The sequence below is a fragment of the Microcaecilia unicolor genome, chromosome 6 (genome assembly GCF_901765095.1).
Source record: "Microcaecilia unicolor chromosome 6, aMicUni1.1, whole genome shotgun sequence".
Lineage (NCBI taxonomy): Eukaryota > Metazoa > Chordata > Amphibia > Gymnophiona > Siphonopidae > Microcaecilia > Microcaecilia unicolor.
The window spans coordinates 133312959-133334100 of NC_044036.1; the positions used below are offsets into that span (position 1 = coordinate 133312959).

Genomic DNA, 21142 nt, shown 5'->3' on the forward strand with positions numbered 1-21142 from the left:
CACATGCATCACCTTGCACTTGCTCACATTAAACGTCATCTGCCATCTAGCCGCCCAGTCTCCCAGTCTCGTAAGGTCCTTCTGTAATTTTTCACAATCCTGTCGCGAGTTAACGACTTTGAATAACTTTGTGTCATCAGCAAATTTAATTACCTCGCTAGTTACTCCCATCTCTAAATCATTTATAAATATATTTAAAAGCAGAGGTCCTAGCACAGACCCCTGAGGAACCCCACTAACTACCCTTCTCCATTGTGAATACTGCCCATTTAACCCCACTCTGTTTCCTATCCTTCAACCAGTTTTTAATCCACAATAGAACTTTTCCTCCTATTCTATGACCCTCCAATTTCCTCTATAGCCTTTCATGAGGTACCTTGTCAAACTCCTTTTGAAAATCCAGATACACAATATCAACCGGCTCCCCTTTGTCCACATGTTTGTTTACTCCTTCAAAGAATTGAAGTAAATTGGTCAGGCAAGATTTCCCCACACAAAAGCCGTGCTGACTCATTCTCAGTAATCCATGTCCTCGGATGTGCTCTGTAATTTTGTTTTTAATAATAGCCTCTACCATTTTCTCCGGCACCGACGTCAGACTCACCGGTCTACAATTTCCCGGATCTCCCCTGGAACCTTTTTTAAAAATGGGTGTTACATTGGCCACCCTCCAATCATCCGGTACCACGCTCGATTTTAAGGATAAATTGCATATTACTAGCAGTAGCTCGGCAAGCTCATTTTTTAGTTCTATCAGTACTCCAGGATGAATACCATCCGGTCCAGGAGATTTGCTACTCTTCAGTTTGCTGAACTGCCCCATTACGTCCTCCAGGGTTACCGTGAAGTCAGTAAGTTTCTCCGATTTGTCTGCTTGAAATATCATTTCCGACACTGGTATCCCTCCCAAATCTTCCTCGGTGAGGACCGAAGCAAAGAATTCATTCAATCTCTCCGTTACGTCTTTGTCTTCCTTGATCGCCCCTTTTACCCCTGGTCATCCAGCGGCCCCAACCGATTCTTTTGCCGGCTTCCTGCTTTTAATATACCGTAAAAAATTTTTACTATGTTTTTTTGCCTCTAATGCTATCTTTTTTTCGTAATCCCTCTTGGCCTTCTTTATCTGCGCCTTGCATTTGCTTTGATACTCCTTATGCTGCTGCTTGTTATTTTCAGACGGTTCCTTCTTCCATTTTCTGAAGGCATTTCTTTTAGCCCTAATAGCTTCCTTCACCTCACTTTTCAATCTTCTTACACCCCAAAAGTTTTTTTTCTTGAAACAGATGCAGGAGCTAGAAAAAAAATCCAAAAATTGGAGGAAAATTCATAGCAATCCAAAAAGAACCTGAAAACCTTTTGGCTGTGTGCATCAAGATGTGAACTTCTTAAAATGGTATTACACCCATTACAAGCATTCCTCATCTGGATTCAGAAAAAAAATCTGACATTGTTTTCATCTGAAATCATGAAATTCATCTGGAATTTTTTATGATCTACAACCAGCTGTGCCACTAACAGGAGAATGTGAGAGGAGTGACTTTTGATCACACAACACAGCAACTATACACCAATAGCTTCATGACAATTACACTGGAACTCTTACATCTGCACCTCTACAGATCTGGGATGGGATAAGTGAATAAGACTCCTTTCTAAACAACTCAGACACTAAATCAAGACATGCCACCCCCGGCCATCGTTCTTCCTATGAGCTACCTGTTCTGTCCTCTCAGATGATTGGAGTTCTTTTCCCTTTCTCCACATTAGCCTAGTACTTGCTGATTAAACATTGGAAATTTCTTTATTTATTTCTTGGGATTTATTAACCACTTTATGAAGAGATTTGCCCAAGATGCTTAGATCAAAAGAAATGCAATGTATCCCCATCTGTGACATTAGTAGATTTGCTTTTCTTTCATACTCTCGATATATCACTTTTCACAACAAAAGCTGAAGCAAGGTGGTTTGCAATTAAAAACTATAACTCTGGACTCCCTGTGTCAGTTGGTAGTGCTGTATTTTGCATTTTGCAATGTTTGGAATGTAGAAAATATGTAACTGAGACGCCCTGTGTTTCACACGGATTCTGCCAAACACACCCTCTGATGATCCATCTCTGAGCTGGGCATTCCACTCCTTCCCCAAAAAACTAGATTCTGCCTCTGTGACCCCCACACAGGTACAGATAAGGGATTTGAACCTATTTTTATGTATGTAGTTTTTCAATCTTATTTACACACTGCAGCTCATGTCAATCATTAAAAAAAAAACGCATCAATCATTACAATACCAAAAATTATTCGGGGCCTTTTTTTTTTTTACTAAACCTCGCTAGCGATTCCCATGCAGCAATGCATTCAAAGTAAATGGGCTTTATCAGCATTACCACACCGGGAATCACCAGAGTGATTTAGTAAAAGGAGCCCTCAATGCAATACAATAAACTCCCCATTAAAACCCACCCCACATGAGAAAGCTGAGGTAATTCCATTTGCTATCGTTGGTTAATAAGGGCTTAAATTTACTAATCTGCACCACTACACTAGTGCATGTAATTATGCTAATGTGTGATGTTAGTACATAGGTCTCACTGCGGTAAAGACTGCAAGATGTTAAAGCCTGGTAACGCAGTAGCCCTTGTCAGTAATTCTATCCATGAATAATCAGCAGAAAAGGGGAAAGAGGGATGAGATAGCTAGAGAAGACCTGGAAAACACTATTAGGCATATTTTCAAAGCACTTAGCCTTCCAAAATTCCATAGAAACCTATGGAACTTTGGAAGGCTAAGTGCTTTGAAAATATGCCTCTATGTGTGCCGGAAAATATTTTTCATTTTCCTGTGTGCGGCGGAAACTGGGCGGTAATCATCATTCTACATGCATACACGATTAGCACACGGTTATCGCATGAGACCTTACCACTAAGTCAATGGCTGGCAGTAAGGTCTCAGACGCACGTCCATTTTCGACAAAAACAAAAAAACAAGGCTTTTTTTTTTTTTTACAGGCATGCTGAAAAATGGATCTGTGGGCACCCAAAACACACGCCTACACTAGCGCAGCCCAGTGGCGATACTAGGTCGGCTGCCACCCGGGGCGAATCGCCGCTGCGCACTCCCCCCCCCCCAGGTGCAGCATGACACCCCCCCCGGCACATCAAGCCTCCCCCCCCCAGGTGCATTCTTGGCTGCTGGAGGGTGCAGAGAGCAGCCACGTGCCTGTCAGCTCCACTGGCTACCTGTTCCCTCTGCCCCGAAACAGGAAGTAACCTGTTCCGGGGCAGAGGGAGCAGGGAACCAGCGGAGCTGACAGGCGCGCGGCTGCTCTCTGCACCCTCCAGCAGTGTGCACCCGGGGCGGACCGCCCCCACCATCCAGCCCTTGCTACGCCACTGGCGCAGCCCATTTTTCAGTGCACCTTAGTAAAAGGACCCCTGTATTACCTGAGATACAGTACAAAGAATGGTTATGCGGATTTATCAAATGCATAAAATAATCCAGGGAGAATATTTCGTAAAAATAACTGTGGGGTCCTTTTACTAAGCAGCTTCAGCACGTCCTTATGGGGGTCTTTTCTGTGTGCTTAGGCCAATTTTACTGCAGCTGGAAAGCATACGAGTTTCCTAGTTTTTCAATTAATGGCCAAGTGCCACTGAATTAATGGCTCGGCAATTAAAAATTTTAACGTGTGAGCACTTACCAACGCCTATTTTGTAACGGATAAGAGCTCACGTGCTAATCCCGCAGTAATTAATTAACATGTGATAATGTAGATATGCTGACTGATAAGCGCAGAAACTCCCACTCTCTCCCCCCCTCCACAGATAGGCCCCCCTCTGTGATAAAAATAAAAATATTTTTACTGCGCAGTTTGAGTGGGCAGATTTGAAAATCACCACAGGATTCCTGAGCGCCGCCCACAGAATGCCGTGTTAAGCTACACGCTAGCGCTTACTGTGGTTTGGTCCCCTATGTGAGGAAACGATCTTCATACAGAAAAATTTAGTACTGACCTCATCATTATATCTCAAAAACTAATTTTCACAGAGTACACACAAAATATTTGTAAGTGTGCTGATAAATAGCCAGGAAACGTTTGTACAAGTAGCATCCCACATGGCAATAGTTCAGCATTTTATAATCATCACACTGAAAAAAGTGTCCATAAATGTCCCAAACGTGCGAAGAGCGCGTTATGGAGTTCTTTTACTAAGGTGCACTGAAAAATGGCCTGTGCTGGTGTAGACGCGTGTATTGGACACTCGCAGGTCCATTCTTTAGCGCACCTGCAAAAAAGGCCCTTTTTTGGCCGAAAATGGATGTGTGGCAAAACTTGGTGTGTGTCCATTTTGGGCCTGAGATCTTACCGCCACCCACTTACTTAGCAGTAAGGTCTCGTGTGTTAACCGAGCAGTAATCGTCAGCGCGCACACACTACCACGTGCTGGAAATTTTCTGGTGCATGTACTGGAAATGCATAAAAAATTAAATTAGTGGCCAAGCCACGCAGTAGTTCCAAATTGGCATGCATAGGCGCCTACATGGCTTATTAAAAGGGCCCCTCCTGAGGGAGCTGATGGCAAAACTTAGTCCATGCCGATGGTTACAAGATACACTGAAGTTTGAAATTAGGGGTCCTTTTACAAAGCAGTGGTAAGCCTGGGTGCCAGCAGTAATTCTAGCCCCAGCAAGCTAGTGGAAATATTTTAAAGTAATTCCGCAGGGGGTTACCCAGAAGTAATTGGGAAGTGCCGCACACAGGCTGGTTGCCACCTGGTTAACGTGGAACCCTTACTGCCACTTCAATGGGCAACTGTCAGTGCTCCCTCCACAAAGCCCCTGGCAATTCCTTTTTTTCGGCCTTTTACCCACTGCGGTAAAAAGAATCTCAGCGCACGGCAAAGTCTGCTCATGCAGGGCCCCTTGTACCGCAGCTTAGTAAAACCTGAAGGACCATTTTTCCACATCTGCATTCAAGCTAAGTCTATTTTTCTAAAAAGGACCTTGTCAGTTGCTTATTCACACAAGTGCTATGTCCCTTTTTTTGCTGAAAGACGTTTGAGACATTTATGCATAATGTTTCAGTGTGATGATTAGAAACCGATAGGGTTTTGTCACTCAGGACACTGTTTCTTCAGGCAAAATTTCTCAGCTATTTCTGAGCACATTGTGATATTCTGTATTTATTCTTTGATATTAGTTTTTGAGATATAACTTCCCCATATTTGTTCTAAATGTGCTCCCTCTTCATTTCATGGCGTATCCCCTAGGCTTAGTGCTATTTGGAAGGGCACAAAAGTTTACAGACCTGCGCCTGCTACAGGCACGTTAGCATTTTTAACACATATTAAATGCTGATGCGCGTCAAACGCTAACGCACCTATAGGAATGTAGTGGTGCATTAGCGTTTAACGCGCCTTAACTTTAAAGGCACATTAAAAAAACGCTAATGCACCTTAGTAAACATACCCACTGTTTTCCCAAAATTAGGTTGTCAAACGGTAGATATGACTAAATTATTCTAGACTCAATGACCAGTAAGCAAGACAACAGACTCTGGGCAGATCCAGAACTGTATCTCTCTACTCTTGGAATTTTTGAAGAAGGGGGAAGGTTATCCTGCAAAAACGCATCATCCCAAATAGATCGTCCTTAGTGCAAATGATTACCTTATGGGCCACGTTGACATCCCCTGGAGAAGTCTCCTCATCTTCAGAGCTCTTCTGCTCCTCATCAGACGTCACATCTTCCAGGGGTACCAAGGCAATAGGGCACACCTTGTATGGCTCAGTGTAGGCACTGCCAAAACAAGGAGCCATAGGCATGAGGAAAAGAAAATGTTCAACTTGGCCAATCAACTTGGAAATTGCCACACTCTGGCCATAAATGGTACAGTTACTTTTTCATTTTAAACATTTAAATTAGCTTTGGCAGCAGATTCTACCACAACTGCATTGAATTTGGCACATGTAACTTCTATCACAAATAATTATTTTGTAGTAATTAATTTTCTGTATTGACTATCTCTCAGTAATAAGAACATAATATGTTCATGCTGGGTCAGACCAGTGGTCCATCGAGCCCAGCATCCCATCTCCAATCACAGTCATTTGGAAGTAACTAGCAGAGCCAAGAAAATGTGGCAGAAAAAAGTACAGAAAGATTTCCCATTATTTTGGGTGCACAAGGCTTCATTAAAAGTAATTTGAAAGCACACCTGGATAGATTCCCTGTACACAACTCCAGTAGTTGAAAACTAAGCCAGTGCTGGGCAGATATTTATGGTCTGTACTCTGAAAATGGCAAGGACAGATCAAGATAAAGAGCACATATGCATGTGTTATCATATCATATGCTATGAGTTTATCTTGTTGGGCAGAATGGATGGCCTGAACAGGTCCTTAGCTGCCATCATCTACTGTGTTACTATGGAGGTTATTTTAGAAGCTCTGTTCTTGATTTGGAAGTCTGAAAACTGGCATTAGACATCCATATCGCATGGACATCCTTTTATAAAGGCGGGATATGGACATCTAACACTGTAGTATGTCCATATGGCAAGGGGCGTGGTCTAGGCATGTTTTGGGTGGGACTAGGGAAAGCCCAAAATATGGAGATCCAACTCCAATGACAAAAGATGGATGTCCGTATTTCGACCTAGTACTTTTCATGTTTTGGTTACAGTGCTGTGATTGAACAGCTGTCCACTGGAGGGATTAAGGCATGATACCTCCTTATCACTCAGTGGTTGCTGCTCCTCTCCTGGCAAAGGTTACCAGGCTCTCTGACAGCTTCAGGTACTATGAACATACTTAAGAGAGCAGTTTGCAGGTTAGAGGAGTAGCATAACCGTGCAGTGGACTGAGAACCAAGAGACCCAGGTTCAAATCCCACTCTGCCTTTTTTTAATTGTGAGCCCTGCAGGGACAGATATATACAGTGGGGGAAATAAGTATTTGATCCCTTGCTGATTTTGTAAGTTTGCCCACTGACAAAGACATGAGCAGCCCATAATTGAAGGGTAGGTTATTGGTAACAGTGAGAGATAGCACATCACAAATTAAATCCGGAAAATCACATTGTGGAAAGTATATGAATTTATTTGCATTCTGCAGAGGGAAATAAGTATTGATCCCCCACCAACCAGTAAGAGATCTGGCCCCTACAGACCAGGTAGATGCTCCAAATCAACTCGTTACCTGCATGACAGACAGCTGTCGGCAATGGTCACCTGTATGAAAGACACCTGTCCACAGACTCAGTGAATCAGTCAGACTCTAACCTCTACAAAATGGCCAAGAGCAAGGAGCTGTCTAAGGATGTCAGGGACAAGATCATACACCTGCACAAGGCTGGAATGGGCTACAAAACCATCAGTAAGACGCTGGGCGAGAAGGAGACAACTGTTGGTGCCATAGTAAGAAAATGGAAGAAGTACAAAATGACTGTCAATCGACAAAGATCTGGGGCTCCACGCAAAATCTCACCTCGTGGGGTATCCTTGATCATGAGGAAGGTTAGAAATCAGCCTACACTACAAGGGGGGAACTTGTCAATGATCTCAAGGCAGCTGGGACCACTGTCACCACGAAAACCATTGGTAACACATTACGACATAACGGATTGCAATCCTGCAGTGCCCGCAAGGTCCCCCTGCTCCGGAAGGCACATGTGACGGCCCGTCTGAAGTTTGCCAGTGAACACCTGGATGATGCCGAGAGTGATTGGGAGAAGGTGCTGTGGTCAGATGAGACAAAAATTGAGCTCTTTGGCATGAACTCAACTCGCCGTGTTTGGAGGAAGAGAAATGCTGCCTATGACCCAAAGAACACCGTCCCCACTGTCAAGCATGGAGGTGGAAATGTTATGTTTTGGGGGTGTTTCTCTGCTAAGGGCACAGGACTACTTCACCGCATCAATGGGAGAATGGATGGGGCCATGTACCGTACAATTCTGAGTGACAACCTCCTTCCCTCCGCCAGGGCCTTAAAAATGGGTCGTGGCTGGGTCTTCCAGCACGACAATGACCCAAAACATACAGCCAAGGCAACAAAGGAGTGGCTCAGGAAGAAGCACATTAGGGTCATGGAGTGGCCTAGCCAGTCACCAGACCTTAATCCCATTGAAAACTTATGGAGGGAGCTGAAGCTGCGAGTTGCCAAGCGACAGCCCAGAACTCTTAATGATTTAGAGATGATCTGCAAAGAGGAGTGGACCAAAATTCCTCCTGACATGTGTGCAAACCTCATCATCAACTACAGAAGACGTCTGACCGCTGTGCTTGCCAACAAGGGTTTTGCCACCAAGTATTAGGTCTTGTTTGCCAGAGGGATTAAATACTTATTTCCCTCTGCAGAATGCAAATAAATTCATATACTTTCCACAATGTGATTTTCCGGATTTAATTTGTGATGTGCTATCTCTCACTGTTACCAATAACCTACCCTTCAATTATGGGCTGCTCATGTCTTTGTCAGTGGGCAAACTTACAAAATCAGCAAGGGATCAAATACTTATTTCCCCCACTGTATTTTGGATACAGTAGGTATTGAAGGCACCTGCAAGCCTGAAGGCTATTGAAGAGGTTTACATTCCCCTAGAGGGCTCACAGTTAAGTAAAAAAATAAATCACAAACAGCTAAAGTGGGATTTGAACCTGGGTCTCCTGACTCTCAGCTCACTTCTCTTACCCTTAGGCTACCCCTCTACTGTGCAAGTGCACCTGCATGGCCATTTTATTAGGCGGATGCTCCTATGCTGCCATACAACCCTCCACGTCCCCGTTCATAATTTGGACAATTCAGTTTGTAAAATAGATGTTCATGCTGGAAGTTTCCCGCACATAGACGTCCATCTCACATGTATTTTAGAACAAGCTGTATCTGAGTTGGACGTCCTTTCTAAAATGCCACTGTATATTACATGACCTCTTATGAACTCCAGAAGGAAGATCTCGCAATGAATTCGAGAGACTGAGCTCATACTCCATGTACCCTGGCTTAGGAGTGAGGTTCATCACTCTCATGGTATTTGGAGAAACTGCCCCTGAGAGAAGATCCAGACACTGCTGTTCTGTCCTCTGACAGCCTTGGACTGGTTTATAATGTGATCCTAAAATGTGTTCAATGCCTTTACTGTTATCCTCATTTCTAAGGACTTTCATGGCTGCAGTTCTCAGTGCAATGATACGTGAGCTGTGCATTGTGTGTAATGTAGTTCACAGGTAAATGCAGCTGTCTGTATAAGAACGGTTACCACTGGCTATGAGGCTGCCCAGACCTTCTCTCTCTCTCAGCCAAGCTTGGCTCCATTGTCTACCTGCTATCATTCCCTGGCCATTCTTACTATCTCTGTTCTGAAAGGTCAGCCAGGTATGACTTTTCTCTCCAATCGAGGGTCGTCCTCTTGGACCTCCCTTGCCACCTTATGGCAGGCTCTGTCCCAATTGGTCTTTGCCTCCTCCTCCCTGGGCTTGCGAGCCTTCTTGACTTGCTTATCCCTCTGGCCATGAGGCATTCACCATCTTGCTTCAGACCAGCACTTGTCCTGCTTCCAACTCCCTGGAATGAACTCGGTTTTTTACCTTGAAAATATCTCCTCCCTAATGAGATATCGCACTCTCCAGTCACCCAGTTTTGAACCACTTCTATCTGCTCAACTATTTCTCACCTGCAATAAACCTACCTTTCTTCAGATATCCACCTCCAACCACTGCAACAGCTCTCAGGATTACGAAGTCTCTGTGCTCTGGGGCAATACTTCTGAATGTCTGACTGTGAGTAAATTACCTGCATTTATGCAATAAAGTAAACTTCAGAAAATAATAGAGACTTCAGGTGTGCTCTGGTGTGCCAAGGTTATACTCCAAGATATTGAGACTTTAAGTTAACAAGCCTCAAGAGTCTTGACAACTGCCTGCTCCCTTTCATGATCAAGATGTCTACCTGGCTAATCCTTTTTAATGGACCAACCCTCCAGAGTTGTATCCAAACCTTTCTTAAACCGAGCTACACTATGAATCTTGATTACACCCTTCAGCAACAATTTAAATAAGGAAGATACGTTTTAAATTTGTTACTACTTCATTTTGTGGAGTGTTCCCTAGTACTACATGATAGAGAAAAATAATGGTTCGTTTTGACGTGCCCATACCACGCATGATTTTATAAATCTCCATCATGTTCCCTCATAAGTACATAAGTATTGCCATACTGGGACAGACCAAAGGTCCATCAAGCCCAGCATCCTGTTTCCAACAGTGGCCAATCCAGGTCACAAATACCTGGCAAGATCCAAAAAAAGTAGAAAACATTTTATACTGCTTATCCCAGAAATAGTGGATTCTTTCCTCTCTGTGCCCTGCCACAGATGTCCCAGCCACACATAGAGTGTCAAGAGCCAAAAAGAGGTATCTATTACAAAGACTCTATTACAAAGGAGATTCAGGAACAGTAGAATCCGAGATCTGTAGTGGAATTCGGTCTGGATGCCAGAAGCAAGATTCAGTCTTCTAAATCATGAGGTTTAGAGGCCTGAAAACACTTATTTACGGATGCTTTTGGAAATTAGGACATTTTAATGTGCCTGCGCTTTCCTATAATGGGGTTGTCATTTCTTTTCATTTCCTACTTTTATTATTATTGATTTTATTATCATAAACCACCAGGATGGCATTAGCTTTGGGGACATATCAACTAAAAATAACTTTCACTCTGTGGTACCAATATCTAGCTCCGCAGCAAACGGCCCTCGTTTTCAAAAGATGCATCATGAATATGCAGAGTGTATTTCAATTTACATAGCGATTGGCTTCATTTGCATAGGAGACAATTATGCAAAATGTGCCGCTGGTGGAATAGCAGCTCTGCACGGGAACAGAAAGCTTGGAAACCACACAGCTTTGGTAACAGCTAACATCAGAGCTCCCAGAGAAGAATTGAAGAGGGTCCCAGCCTGAGGGAAGGGTCAGGTCCGTCATAGTTTCTACATCTTATAAAAGATGAGTCAGCTGTCAACAGAGAACCAGGAGGAGGAAGATGAGGAATGAAGGATTTTTACAAAGAGAATGGAGACAGCACAGGCCGTGGGGCAGCCAGGTTGGCACCAGCAGCCTGTTAACTCCTGAGAAACCAAAGGAGTTGTCACCAGCAGGTCAGTCAGTGGAAGATGGACACAGACTACCACGCTCGCATACTGTGTCATCATGTTAACCTCCAGTTGCCTGAAGATTTTCTGCAAGCTGCTGCTTACCACAAACGTGGCAGTGAGTTGATGCTGCTGACAGCAGTTAGTGTCACTGTGGCTAACTGACCTGTTCTGAGTGTCAGCATAAAGTAATTCAAATTCTCTCAGCCGGCACTAACCTTTCTCAGTTTTAAGTACATAAGTGCCATATGATACATAAACTGACAATTCTAACAAATTAGGTAATTGGTGTGTTTTAATTCCAGTTTCTCTGATGGTGCATTAATGAGAGCAATGTAGTTGAACTGCCTTTTCTGCTAGCTACCATAATGACTGCCTTGTAAAATTTATATTTTTCAACAACAACATTTGTTTTGTGTAAACAACAACATTTGTTTTGTGTAAACAACAACAACAACAACAACAACAACAAAAAAGCCGTCAACGATTCCTACTGGCTCTCCTCAGGGATGCACTGTTCACAGCTCTTTATCAGATGTCTGTACTGTCCCCTTCCTCTCTAAAATGAGGACCTCGTTGGGAAGGTGACTCCATGTTGCTTTACCTCCTGCTAGATTTAGCATGAACATGAATAGCACTTGCTGAATCCTACAAAGAATATTTGATAAGTTAGGAACTGGAGGGAAGATACTTACATGGTTCAAGGGATTCCTGACCACCAGGTCTTACTGAGTAAAGTCAAACTCTATAATCTCTCCACCTTGGAAAGTGGAATGTGGAGATCAAGGCTCACTCCTCTCACCTATACTATTCAACCTAATGATGATCCCACTAGCCGGTCCATATCCAAACAAGGCTTTAATCCCTTCAAATACATACGCTGACGAGTTTATAATCTACATCCCTTTCAAAAATAACCCATTAGAAATCTCCCCCAAAGTCACGAACAGCATGAAAACCATGGGATCCGGGGCATCAGCCAAGCTCAAACTGAACAGGGAAAAACACACTACCTCATACTCTCATCTCCGGACATTACTGAACGCTTTACAACCATCAACGTCTTGGGTTCATCTCTCCCAATCTCAGACAATCTGAAAATCCTAGGAATCACCACAGACCGTGACTTATCACGCGAAACCAGGCCAAGGCCACTACAAAGAAAATGTTCCACACGATGTGGAAACGAAAACACATAAAACAATACTTTCCAAGAGATGTAATTCCGCAACATGATCAAAACCATGGTTCTGGCCCATGTGGACTACTGCAATGGAGTCTACACAGGGTGAAAAGACCAAATCTTAAAGAAATTACAAACACCACAAAATACAGCAGCTAGACACATTTTCATTAAACAAACAAAAAAAAAAAGTTCAAAAGCACTAGACCCCTTCTCCAAAAATTACACTGGCTACCAATGCATATCCTTCAAGATCTGTTCTCTGACCTACAGAATAATCTTCGGCCTATCACCGGGCTACCTGACCAATCTAATAGATCTCTTTTAACAAAATTGACTCACTATTCATATATAAAATAATCAAGACTTCCAAAACCTAAAGTAGATGATACAACTGATACCTAACGCTTATCATAGGAGCCAACTTTTCAAAATGATTGGGGGTGCTGAAATTTTTTTTTTTTTTTTTTTACAGGTGGTGCATTCCCCCCTCCTCCTCCCCCATCTCCCCTCCCTGTCCCCCCTCCCCATCCTCCCCTCCCTCCCTCCGAGTTCCAGGCCCCTCCTCCCTTCAAGTTCCGAATTTTAAAAGTCATCTTACCTCGGGGTCCTGGCGGCAGCAGACAATGAAAGGCGTGTAGGCTCGGTGCTTCAGCCTTCCCTTCTCTCTGTCTCTCAGCTCTGGTCCCGCTCTTGCGGAAACAGGAAATGAGGGTGGGACCAGAGCTGAGAGACAGAGAGAAGGGAAGGCTGAAGCACCAAGCCTGCACGCCTTTCATTGTCTGCTGCTGCCGGGACCCCGAGGTAAGATGACTTTTAAAATTCTGGGTGGCACGCAGGAAGGCAAGGGCGGGCACTGGGCTGGTGAAGGGAACTTCTGGTTCCAGCGGGTGAAATATTGGGCGGTGCTCGAGCACCCACAGCACCCATGGAGTCGGCGCCTATGATGCTTATTGAAACAATCTTGTAAAAAAGGTCTTATAAAGAAAGGGAAAAGGCCTCAGAAGTCCGTGGTAACACAGCACGTTCATATCCCACTGCTGCTCCTTGTGATCTTCAGAAAGTCACTTAACTCTCCATTTCTTCAGGTACAAATTTACCCCCGTTTACTAAGCCACGCTAGCAGCTGGTGGTACACTTTGAATGGGCTGTGTCAGCAGCCGCTAGTGCAGTAGTAAACAGGGGGGGGGGGGGGTTGGATTGTGAGTCCTCTGGGGATAAAGAAACACCTACTGTACCTGAAAGAAACATAGCTTACTGAAAAACACATCAGGTACATTAAAAAAAAAATAAAGTCTTCCTTCTCTTCTTCAGAGCCAACTGCAATCTTGCATAGCAGACAATTTGAGTTGGAAATGCAGATACTTCTTCCACCAAAAATTACATAGGTCGAGTTAGGGTATGATACATACCTGTAGCAGTTGTTCTCCGAGGACAGCAGGCTGATTGTTCTCACGACTGGGTGACGTCCGCGGCAGCCCCCACCAACCGGAAATAAGCTTCGCGGGACGGTCGACACGCAGGGCACGCCCACCGCGCATGCGCGGCCGTCTTCCCGCCCGTGCGCGACCGCTCCCGCCAGTTGAATGACTAGCAAAAAATATGAAATACACAACTCCAAAGGGGAGGAGGGAGGGAAGGTGAGAACAATCAGCCTGCTGTCCTCGGAGAACAACTGCTACAGGTATGTATCATACCCTTTCTCCGAGGACAAGCAGGCTGCTTGTTCTCACGACTGGGGTATCCCTAGCTCTCAGGCTCACTCAAAACAAGAACCCAGGTCAATTGAACCTCGCAACGGCGAGGAAACAACAGAAATTGACCTACGAAGAACAACTAACTGAGAGTGCAGCCTGACCAGAATAAATTCGGGTCCTGGAGGGTGGAGTTGGATTTACACCCCAAACAGATTCTGCAGCACCGACTGCCCGAACCGACTGTCGCGTCGGGTATCCTGCTGGAGGCAGTAATGTGATGTGAATGTGTGGACAGATGACCACGTCGCAGCCTTGCAAATCTCTTCAATAGTGGCTGACTTCAAGTGGGCCACTGACGCTGCCATGGCTCTAACACTATGAGCCGTGACATGACCCTCAAGAGTCAGCCCAGCCTGGGCGTAAGTGAAGGAAATGCAATCTGCTAGCCAATTGGAGATGGTGCGTTTCCCGACAGCGACCCCTAGCCTGTTAGGGTCGAAAGAAACAAACAATTGGGCGGACTGTCTGTGGGGCTGTGTCCGCTCCAAGTAGAAGGCCAATGCTCTCTTGCAGTCCAATGTGTGCAACTGACGTTCAGCAGGGCGGGTATGCGGCCTGGGGAAGAATGTTGGCAAGACAATTGACTGGTTAAGATGGAACTCCGACACCACCTTCGGCAGGAACTTTGGGTGGGTGCGGAGCACTACTCTGTTGTGATGAAATTTGGTATATGGAGCATGAGCTACTAGGGCTTGAAGCTCACTGACCCTACGAGCTGAAGTAACTGCCACCAAGAAAATGACCTTCCAGGTCAAGTACTTCAGATGGCAGGTATTCAGTGGCTCAAAAGGAGGTTTCATCAGCTGGGTGAGGACGACGTTGAGATCCCATGACACAACAGGAGGCTTGATAGGGGGCTTTGACAAAAGCAAGCCTCTCATGAATCGAACGACTAAAGGCTCTCCAGAGATGGCTTTTCCTTCCACACGATAATGGTAAGCACTAATCGCACTAAGGTGATTCCTTACTGAGTTGGTCTTGAGGCCAGACTCTGATAAGTGCAGAAGGTATTCAAGCAGGTTCTGTGCAGGGCAAGAACGAGGTTCTAGGGCCATGCTCTCACACCACACGACAAACCTCCTCCACTTGAAAAAGTAACTCTTTTTAGTGGAATCCTTCCTAGAGGCAAGCAAGACCCGGGAGACACCCTCAGACAGACCCAACGCAGTGAAGTCTACGCCCTCAACATCCAGGCCGTGAGAGCCAGAGACTGGAGGTTGGGGGTGCAGCAACGCTCCGTCGTTCTGCGAAATGAGAGTCGGAAAACACTCCAATCTCCACGGTTCTTCGGAGGACAACTCCAGAAGAAGAGGGAACCAGATCTGACGGGGCCAAAAGGGCGCGATCAGAATCATGGTGCCGCGGTCTTGCTTGAGCTTCAGTAAGGTCTTCCCCACCAAAGGTATGGGAGGATAAGCATACAGGAGGCCGGTCCCCCAATGGAGGAGAAAGGCATCCGACGCTAGCCTGCCGTGTGCCTGAAGTCTGGAACAGAACAGAGGCAGCTTGTGGTTGGTCTGAGAGGCGAAAAGGTCCACCGAGGGGGTGCCCCACGCTCGGAAGATCTTGCGTACCACTCTGGCATGGAGCGACCACTCGTGCGGTTGCATGACTCTGCTCAGTCTGTCGGCCAGACTGTTGTTTACGCCTGCCAGGTACGTGGCTTGGAGGAGCATGCCGAACCGACACGCCCAACGCCACATCCCGACGGCCTCCTGGCACAGGGGGCGAGATCCGGTGCCCCCCTGCTTGTTGACGTAATACATTGCAACCTGATTGTCTGTCCGAATTTGGATAATTTGACAGGACAGCCGATCTCTGAAAGCCTTCAGTGCGTTCCAGATCGCTCGGAGCTCCAGGAGGTTGATCTGCAGATCCTTTTCCTGGAGGGACCACAGACCCTGAGTGTGGAGCCCATCGACATGGGCTCCCCACCCCAGGCGAGATGCATCCGTCGTCAGCACTTTCGTGGGCTGCGGAATTTGGAATGGACGTCCCAGGGTCAAATTGGTCCGGATGGTCCACCAGAGCAGTGAAGTGCGGCAACTGGTGGAGAGGCGGATGACATCTTCTAGATTCCCGGTGGCTTGAAACCACTGGGAAGCTAGGGTCCATTGAGCAGATCTCATGTGAAGACGAGCCATGGGAGTCACATGAACTGTGGAGGCCATATGACCCAGAAGTCTCAACATCTGCCGAGCTGTGATCTGCTGAGACGCTCTGGTCTGCGAAGCCAGGGCCAAGAGATTGGTAGCCCTCGCTTCGGGAAGGTAGGCCTGAGCCGTCTGGGTATTCAGCAGCGCTCCTATGAATTCCAGAGACTGAGTAGGCTGGAGATGGGACTTTGGGTAATTGATCACAAACCCCAGCAGCTCCAGAAGTTGAATAGTGCACTGCATGGACCGGAGGGCTCCTGCCTCCGAGGTGCTCTTGACCAGCCAATCGTCGAGATATGGGAACACGTGCACTCCCAGCTTGCGTAGATACGCCGCCACCACCACGAGGCACTTTGTAAACACTCGTGGGGCAGAGGCGAGCCCAAAGGGCAGCACACAATACTGAAAGTGCCGTGCGCCCAGGCGGAATCTGAGATACTGTCTGTGAGCTGGCAGTATCGGGATGTGAGTGTATGCGTCCTTTAAATCCAGGGAACATAGCCAATCGTTTTTCTGAATCATTGGCAGAAGGGTGCCCAAGGAAAGCATCCTGAACTTTTCTTTGACCAGGAATTTGTTCAGGCCTCTCAGGTCTAGGATGGGACGCATCCCCCCTGTTTTCTTTTCCACAAGGAAGTACCTGGAATAGAATCCCTGCCCTTCCTGCCCGGGTGGTACGGGCTCGACCGCATTGGCGCTGAGAAGGGCGGAGAGTTCCTCTGCAAGTACCTGCTTGTGAAGGGAGCTGAAAGACTGAGCTCCCGAAGGACAATTTGGAGGCAGGGAGGCCAAATTCAGGGCGTATCCGCACCGCACTATTTGGAGAACCCACTGGTCGGAGGTTATGAGAGGCCACCTTTGGTGAAAAAATTTTAACCTCCCTCCGACCGGCAGATCGTCCGGTACGGACACTTGTAGGGCGGCTATGTTCCCGTGGATCCAGTCAAAAGCCCGTCCCCGGCTTTTGCTGTGGAGGCGCAGGGGGCTGCTTAGGCGCACGCTGTTGACGAGAACGAGCGCGCTGGGGCTGTCCCTGTGCCTGGCGAGGCCTTCGGGCCGGCTGGTTGTACCTACGCTTTGCAAAAGAATAGGGTGCAGCCTGCCGTGCCCGGGAAAAACGCCCACCCGTGGGGGCGGGTGCTGAAGGCGCCCGGTGGGAGAGCTTGTCGAGAGCGGTTTCCCGCTGATGCAGTTGGTCCACCATCTGCTCGACCTTCTCACCGAAAATGTTATCCCCCCGGCAAGGGACGTCAGCCAGTCTCTGCTGGGTGCGGTTGTCCAGGTCAGAGGCACGCAGCCATGAGAGCCTGCGCATCACTATACCTTGGGCCGCAGCACGAGATGCCACGTCACAGGTGTCAAAAATCCCCCTGGACAGGAACTTTCTGCACGCCTTCAGCTGCCTGACCACCTCCTGATAAGGCCTGGACTGCTCCGGCGGGAGCTTATCGACCAGGTCCGCCAGCTGTTGCACATTGGTCCGCATGTGGATGCTCATATAGAGCAGGTAAGATTGGATGCGGGTCACGAGCATGGAGGATTGGTAGGCCTTCCTCCCAAATGAGTCCAGAGTGCGAGACTCCCGCCCCGGGGGCGCCGAGGCGGTATCCCTCGAACTCCGTGCCCTCTTGAGAGCAGAATCCACGACCGCTGAGTCATGGGGCAACTGGGGCCGCATGAGCTCTGGGTCAGAGTGGATCCTGTACTGGGACTCTGCTTTCTTGGGAATGGTGGGATTAGTTAGTGGTCGCACCCAGTTCCGGAGCAGCGTCTCCTTCAGGACATTGTGCAGCGGTACCGTGGAGGACTCTCTAGGTGGTGATGGATAGTCGAGGACCTCGAGCATCTCGGCCCTCGGCTCTTCCACAGAGACCACGGGAAAGGGAATGCTTATAGACATATCCCGCACAAAGGAGGCAAAGGAGAGACTCTCAGGAGGTGAGAGCTTCCTCTCCGGTGACGGCGTGGGGTCCGAGGGAAGGCCCGTAGACTCCTCTGAGGAGAAATATCTCGGGTCCTCCTCTTCCCCCCACGAGTCCTCATCCTCGGTATCGGACATTAGCTCATGTAGCTGCGTCCGGTACCGGGCCCGGCTCGACGTCGAGGCACCGAGGTCTCGGTGTCGCCGAGCGGTGGACTCCCGCGCCGGCGAGGACGGAGCTCCCTCCATCGACGTCGACGTGGACTCCACCTGCGTGGCTGTCGAGACCGGCACCGCAAGCGGCGGCGGTGTCGACTGCCCCGGCGCCGGGCTAGAGCTCGCCGGCGCCACAGTCATCGGCGCCGAGGGCGCAAGCACCCCCGGCGCCGGCACAGCCTGGCGCATCAGCCCTTCCAGGATCCCCGGAAGGATGGCTCTGAGGCACTCGTCCAGGCCCGCTGCCGGGAAAGGCGGTGGGGCCGGTAAGGGTGTCGGTGCCGGAAGCTGCTGGGGGCCAGGAGACGGCACCGAGGTGCCGGAACCCCGACGCGTCGGTACCTCCACCACCGACGGAGATCTCTCCTCTCTGCGATGACGCTTCGGCGTCGACTCCTCTTCAGGGTGCACCGAGGGCTCCCGGTGACGGCGCTTCTTGTCTTTTTTCCGGTGCACGTCACCGGTGCCGGAGGGCATGGAGGAGGAGGAGGTCGATCCCCTCGGTCTCGGGGTACCGGGTCCGACAGGGTTCGGTCCCGTGGCTCACGAGTTGAGGGAGTGACCGGGGCCGACTGCCCACGCGGTCTCTCTACCCCACTCTCGCCGGCGGACCGGCGGGCCGACGGGACCTGTTCTCCTGGGGTCGCTGCCATCGGTGCCGATGTCTCGGGCATCGATACCGGTACCGAAGAACCGGTCTTCGATACCGATGCCGTCGAGGTCGACGTCGAGGGGCCGGCGCAAGTTCCAAAAAGACGGTCCCGCAGAACTTGCCTCGCAACCTGAGTCCGTTTCCGGAGACCGAGACACAAAACGCACGACTTGAGATTGTGCTCCGGCCCGAGGCACTGGAGGCACCAAGCGTGGGTGTCGGTCTGCGAGATCGGCCGGCCGCAGCGACCACACTTTTTAAATCCACTCGGGACCTTCGAGGACATCGACGGAAAAATCGCGTCGGCGAAGTCAAAGTCGGCAATGGTGGCTAAAATCACACCACGAAAACTGAAACCGACCGAGCGGCCACTAGGCCGCAACGAGGCGTCCCCGCTAGAAAGCGAGGGAAAAGAAGGAGCGCGTGCTCCACACGCGCAAAATTCTTTTTTTTTTTTTTTTTTTTTTTAATAAAAGAGAAAGAAGAAGAAGAAGAGGCCGAACAGGCCAAAAGCGACGATCCGCGTAAACGCAGTCGAAAAAATCCGGCGGCTGAAACGAGAGAGAGGGGAAAACACAACTCTCTCAGTCGCGGAAAAAAAGTAACTGGCGGGAGCGGTCGCGCACGGGCGGGAAGACGGCCGCGCATGCGCGGTGGGCGTGCCCTGCGTGTCGACCGTCCCGCGAAGCTTATTTCCGGTTGGTGGGGGCTGCCGCGGACGTCACCCAGTCGTGAGAACAAGCAGCCTGCTTGTCCTCGGAGAAGTGGTACCCTGACTGGCTGCTGAGTGAGACAGAGTGAAAATGCAATAGAAGATTAATAAAAAAAGAGTGATGGTACATAGATAACAAAAAGAACCACCTGTAGGTAGATGGGGGGAGGGGAGGGCAGGGGCTGTGCCCTCAGATAGTCACTATTGATCGAAGCGGTTGTGACTGCAATGATGGTCATCTATCCGAAACCAAAGGAAACTGGGACCACCACACTGACAAGTCGGGAGTGTAAGAATATTTATCATCAATTAGCCTTTCACTAATGCTGTGCTCTGCACCAATTCCTCTTTGCCTTTTCCCAAATATGAATGGTAAAGTCTTTGCAAAGAAAGCCTGAGGTGGAACCTACAAGCACAGAATAGAAGCCTCCTCTCTAATAAATTCACTCTCAGCCACAAAGAAGTGGCATTTCTGGCACTCAATAGCAAGAATGGTATTTAAGAAGCTGATGACGTTCAAGATCATGAAACTTGAGAAAAGAATCTTTTTGGGAAGCTGAAGGGACGGTTACAGTTCCTTTAGGATTCCAGGTTACAGCACAAAGAGTATATAAGTACATAAGTAATGCCACACTGGGAAAAGACCAAGGGTCCATCGAGCCCAGCATCCTGTCCACAACAGCGGCCAATCCAGGCCAGGGGCACCTGGCAAGCTTCCCAAAAGTACAAAGAGTCATCACTTTCAATTACCTGTTGTCCCTCTCCCCATCCCAAGCTCCATTACATCTAGCCCAGGCACCACCTCTGTCGGGGGATTACAAGGTACAATTCCATCTGAACCTGGCATGTGTTCACCCTGCGTTTGGCTACCAGGTGGCTTCACTATGAGATAACTAGGTCTGTGCTCTTAGTAGATCTTCTGCATGATACTGAGTTTTCCCTGCAAAGACAGCTTTAAGTAGCTAAGGGGTCCATTTACTAAGCTACAGGAGAAAGGCCCTGTGGTAGCGGTGGAGGCTGTTTTTCCCATACACCAGGGCCCTTATTACCACAGCCGGTAAAATGCCCCCCCCCCCCCCACCAAAAAATGGCCACATGGTAAGATAACCATTGAGGTGGCAGTAAGGGCTCCCGTGGTAGCCCAGCAGTAAATAGACAATGCGCAACGATGCCCGATTACCACCAGGTTAGCACAGTGCTAGGGAAAAATTTTCCCGGAGCGCTCAGTGCCAGAAATGGAGCGCGCTCCAGCTGGTATTACCGCTGGTGCTCTTGAAGGTGAATGATGTGATTAGCAGGGTGCCACACATGTAATATAGAGGACCAGAAAATTATGAAATCGGGCTGTTAGTGACAGAAAAGAGAAATCTCCTGATCAGCCCCTACAATCTACTGGAAGCA

General features: G+C 48.1%; 1 protein-coding gene across 1 annotated transcript in view; it reads right to left on the reverse strand.

Annotated features, from left to right (window-relative positions):
* Positions 1 to 21142, reverse strand: part of FGD5 (FYVE, RhoGEF and PH domain containing 5) — a 139858-nt gene that overhangs the window by 62703 nt on the left and 56013 nt on the right. Inside the window, 1 exon segment of the mRNA XM_030206261.1 lies at positions 5669 to 5798. Within this exon segment, the coding sequence (XP_030062121.1) occupies positions 5669 to 5798 (130 nt within the window).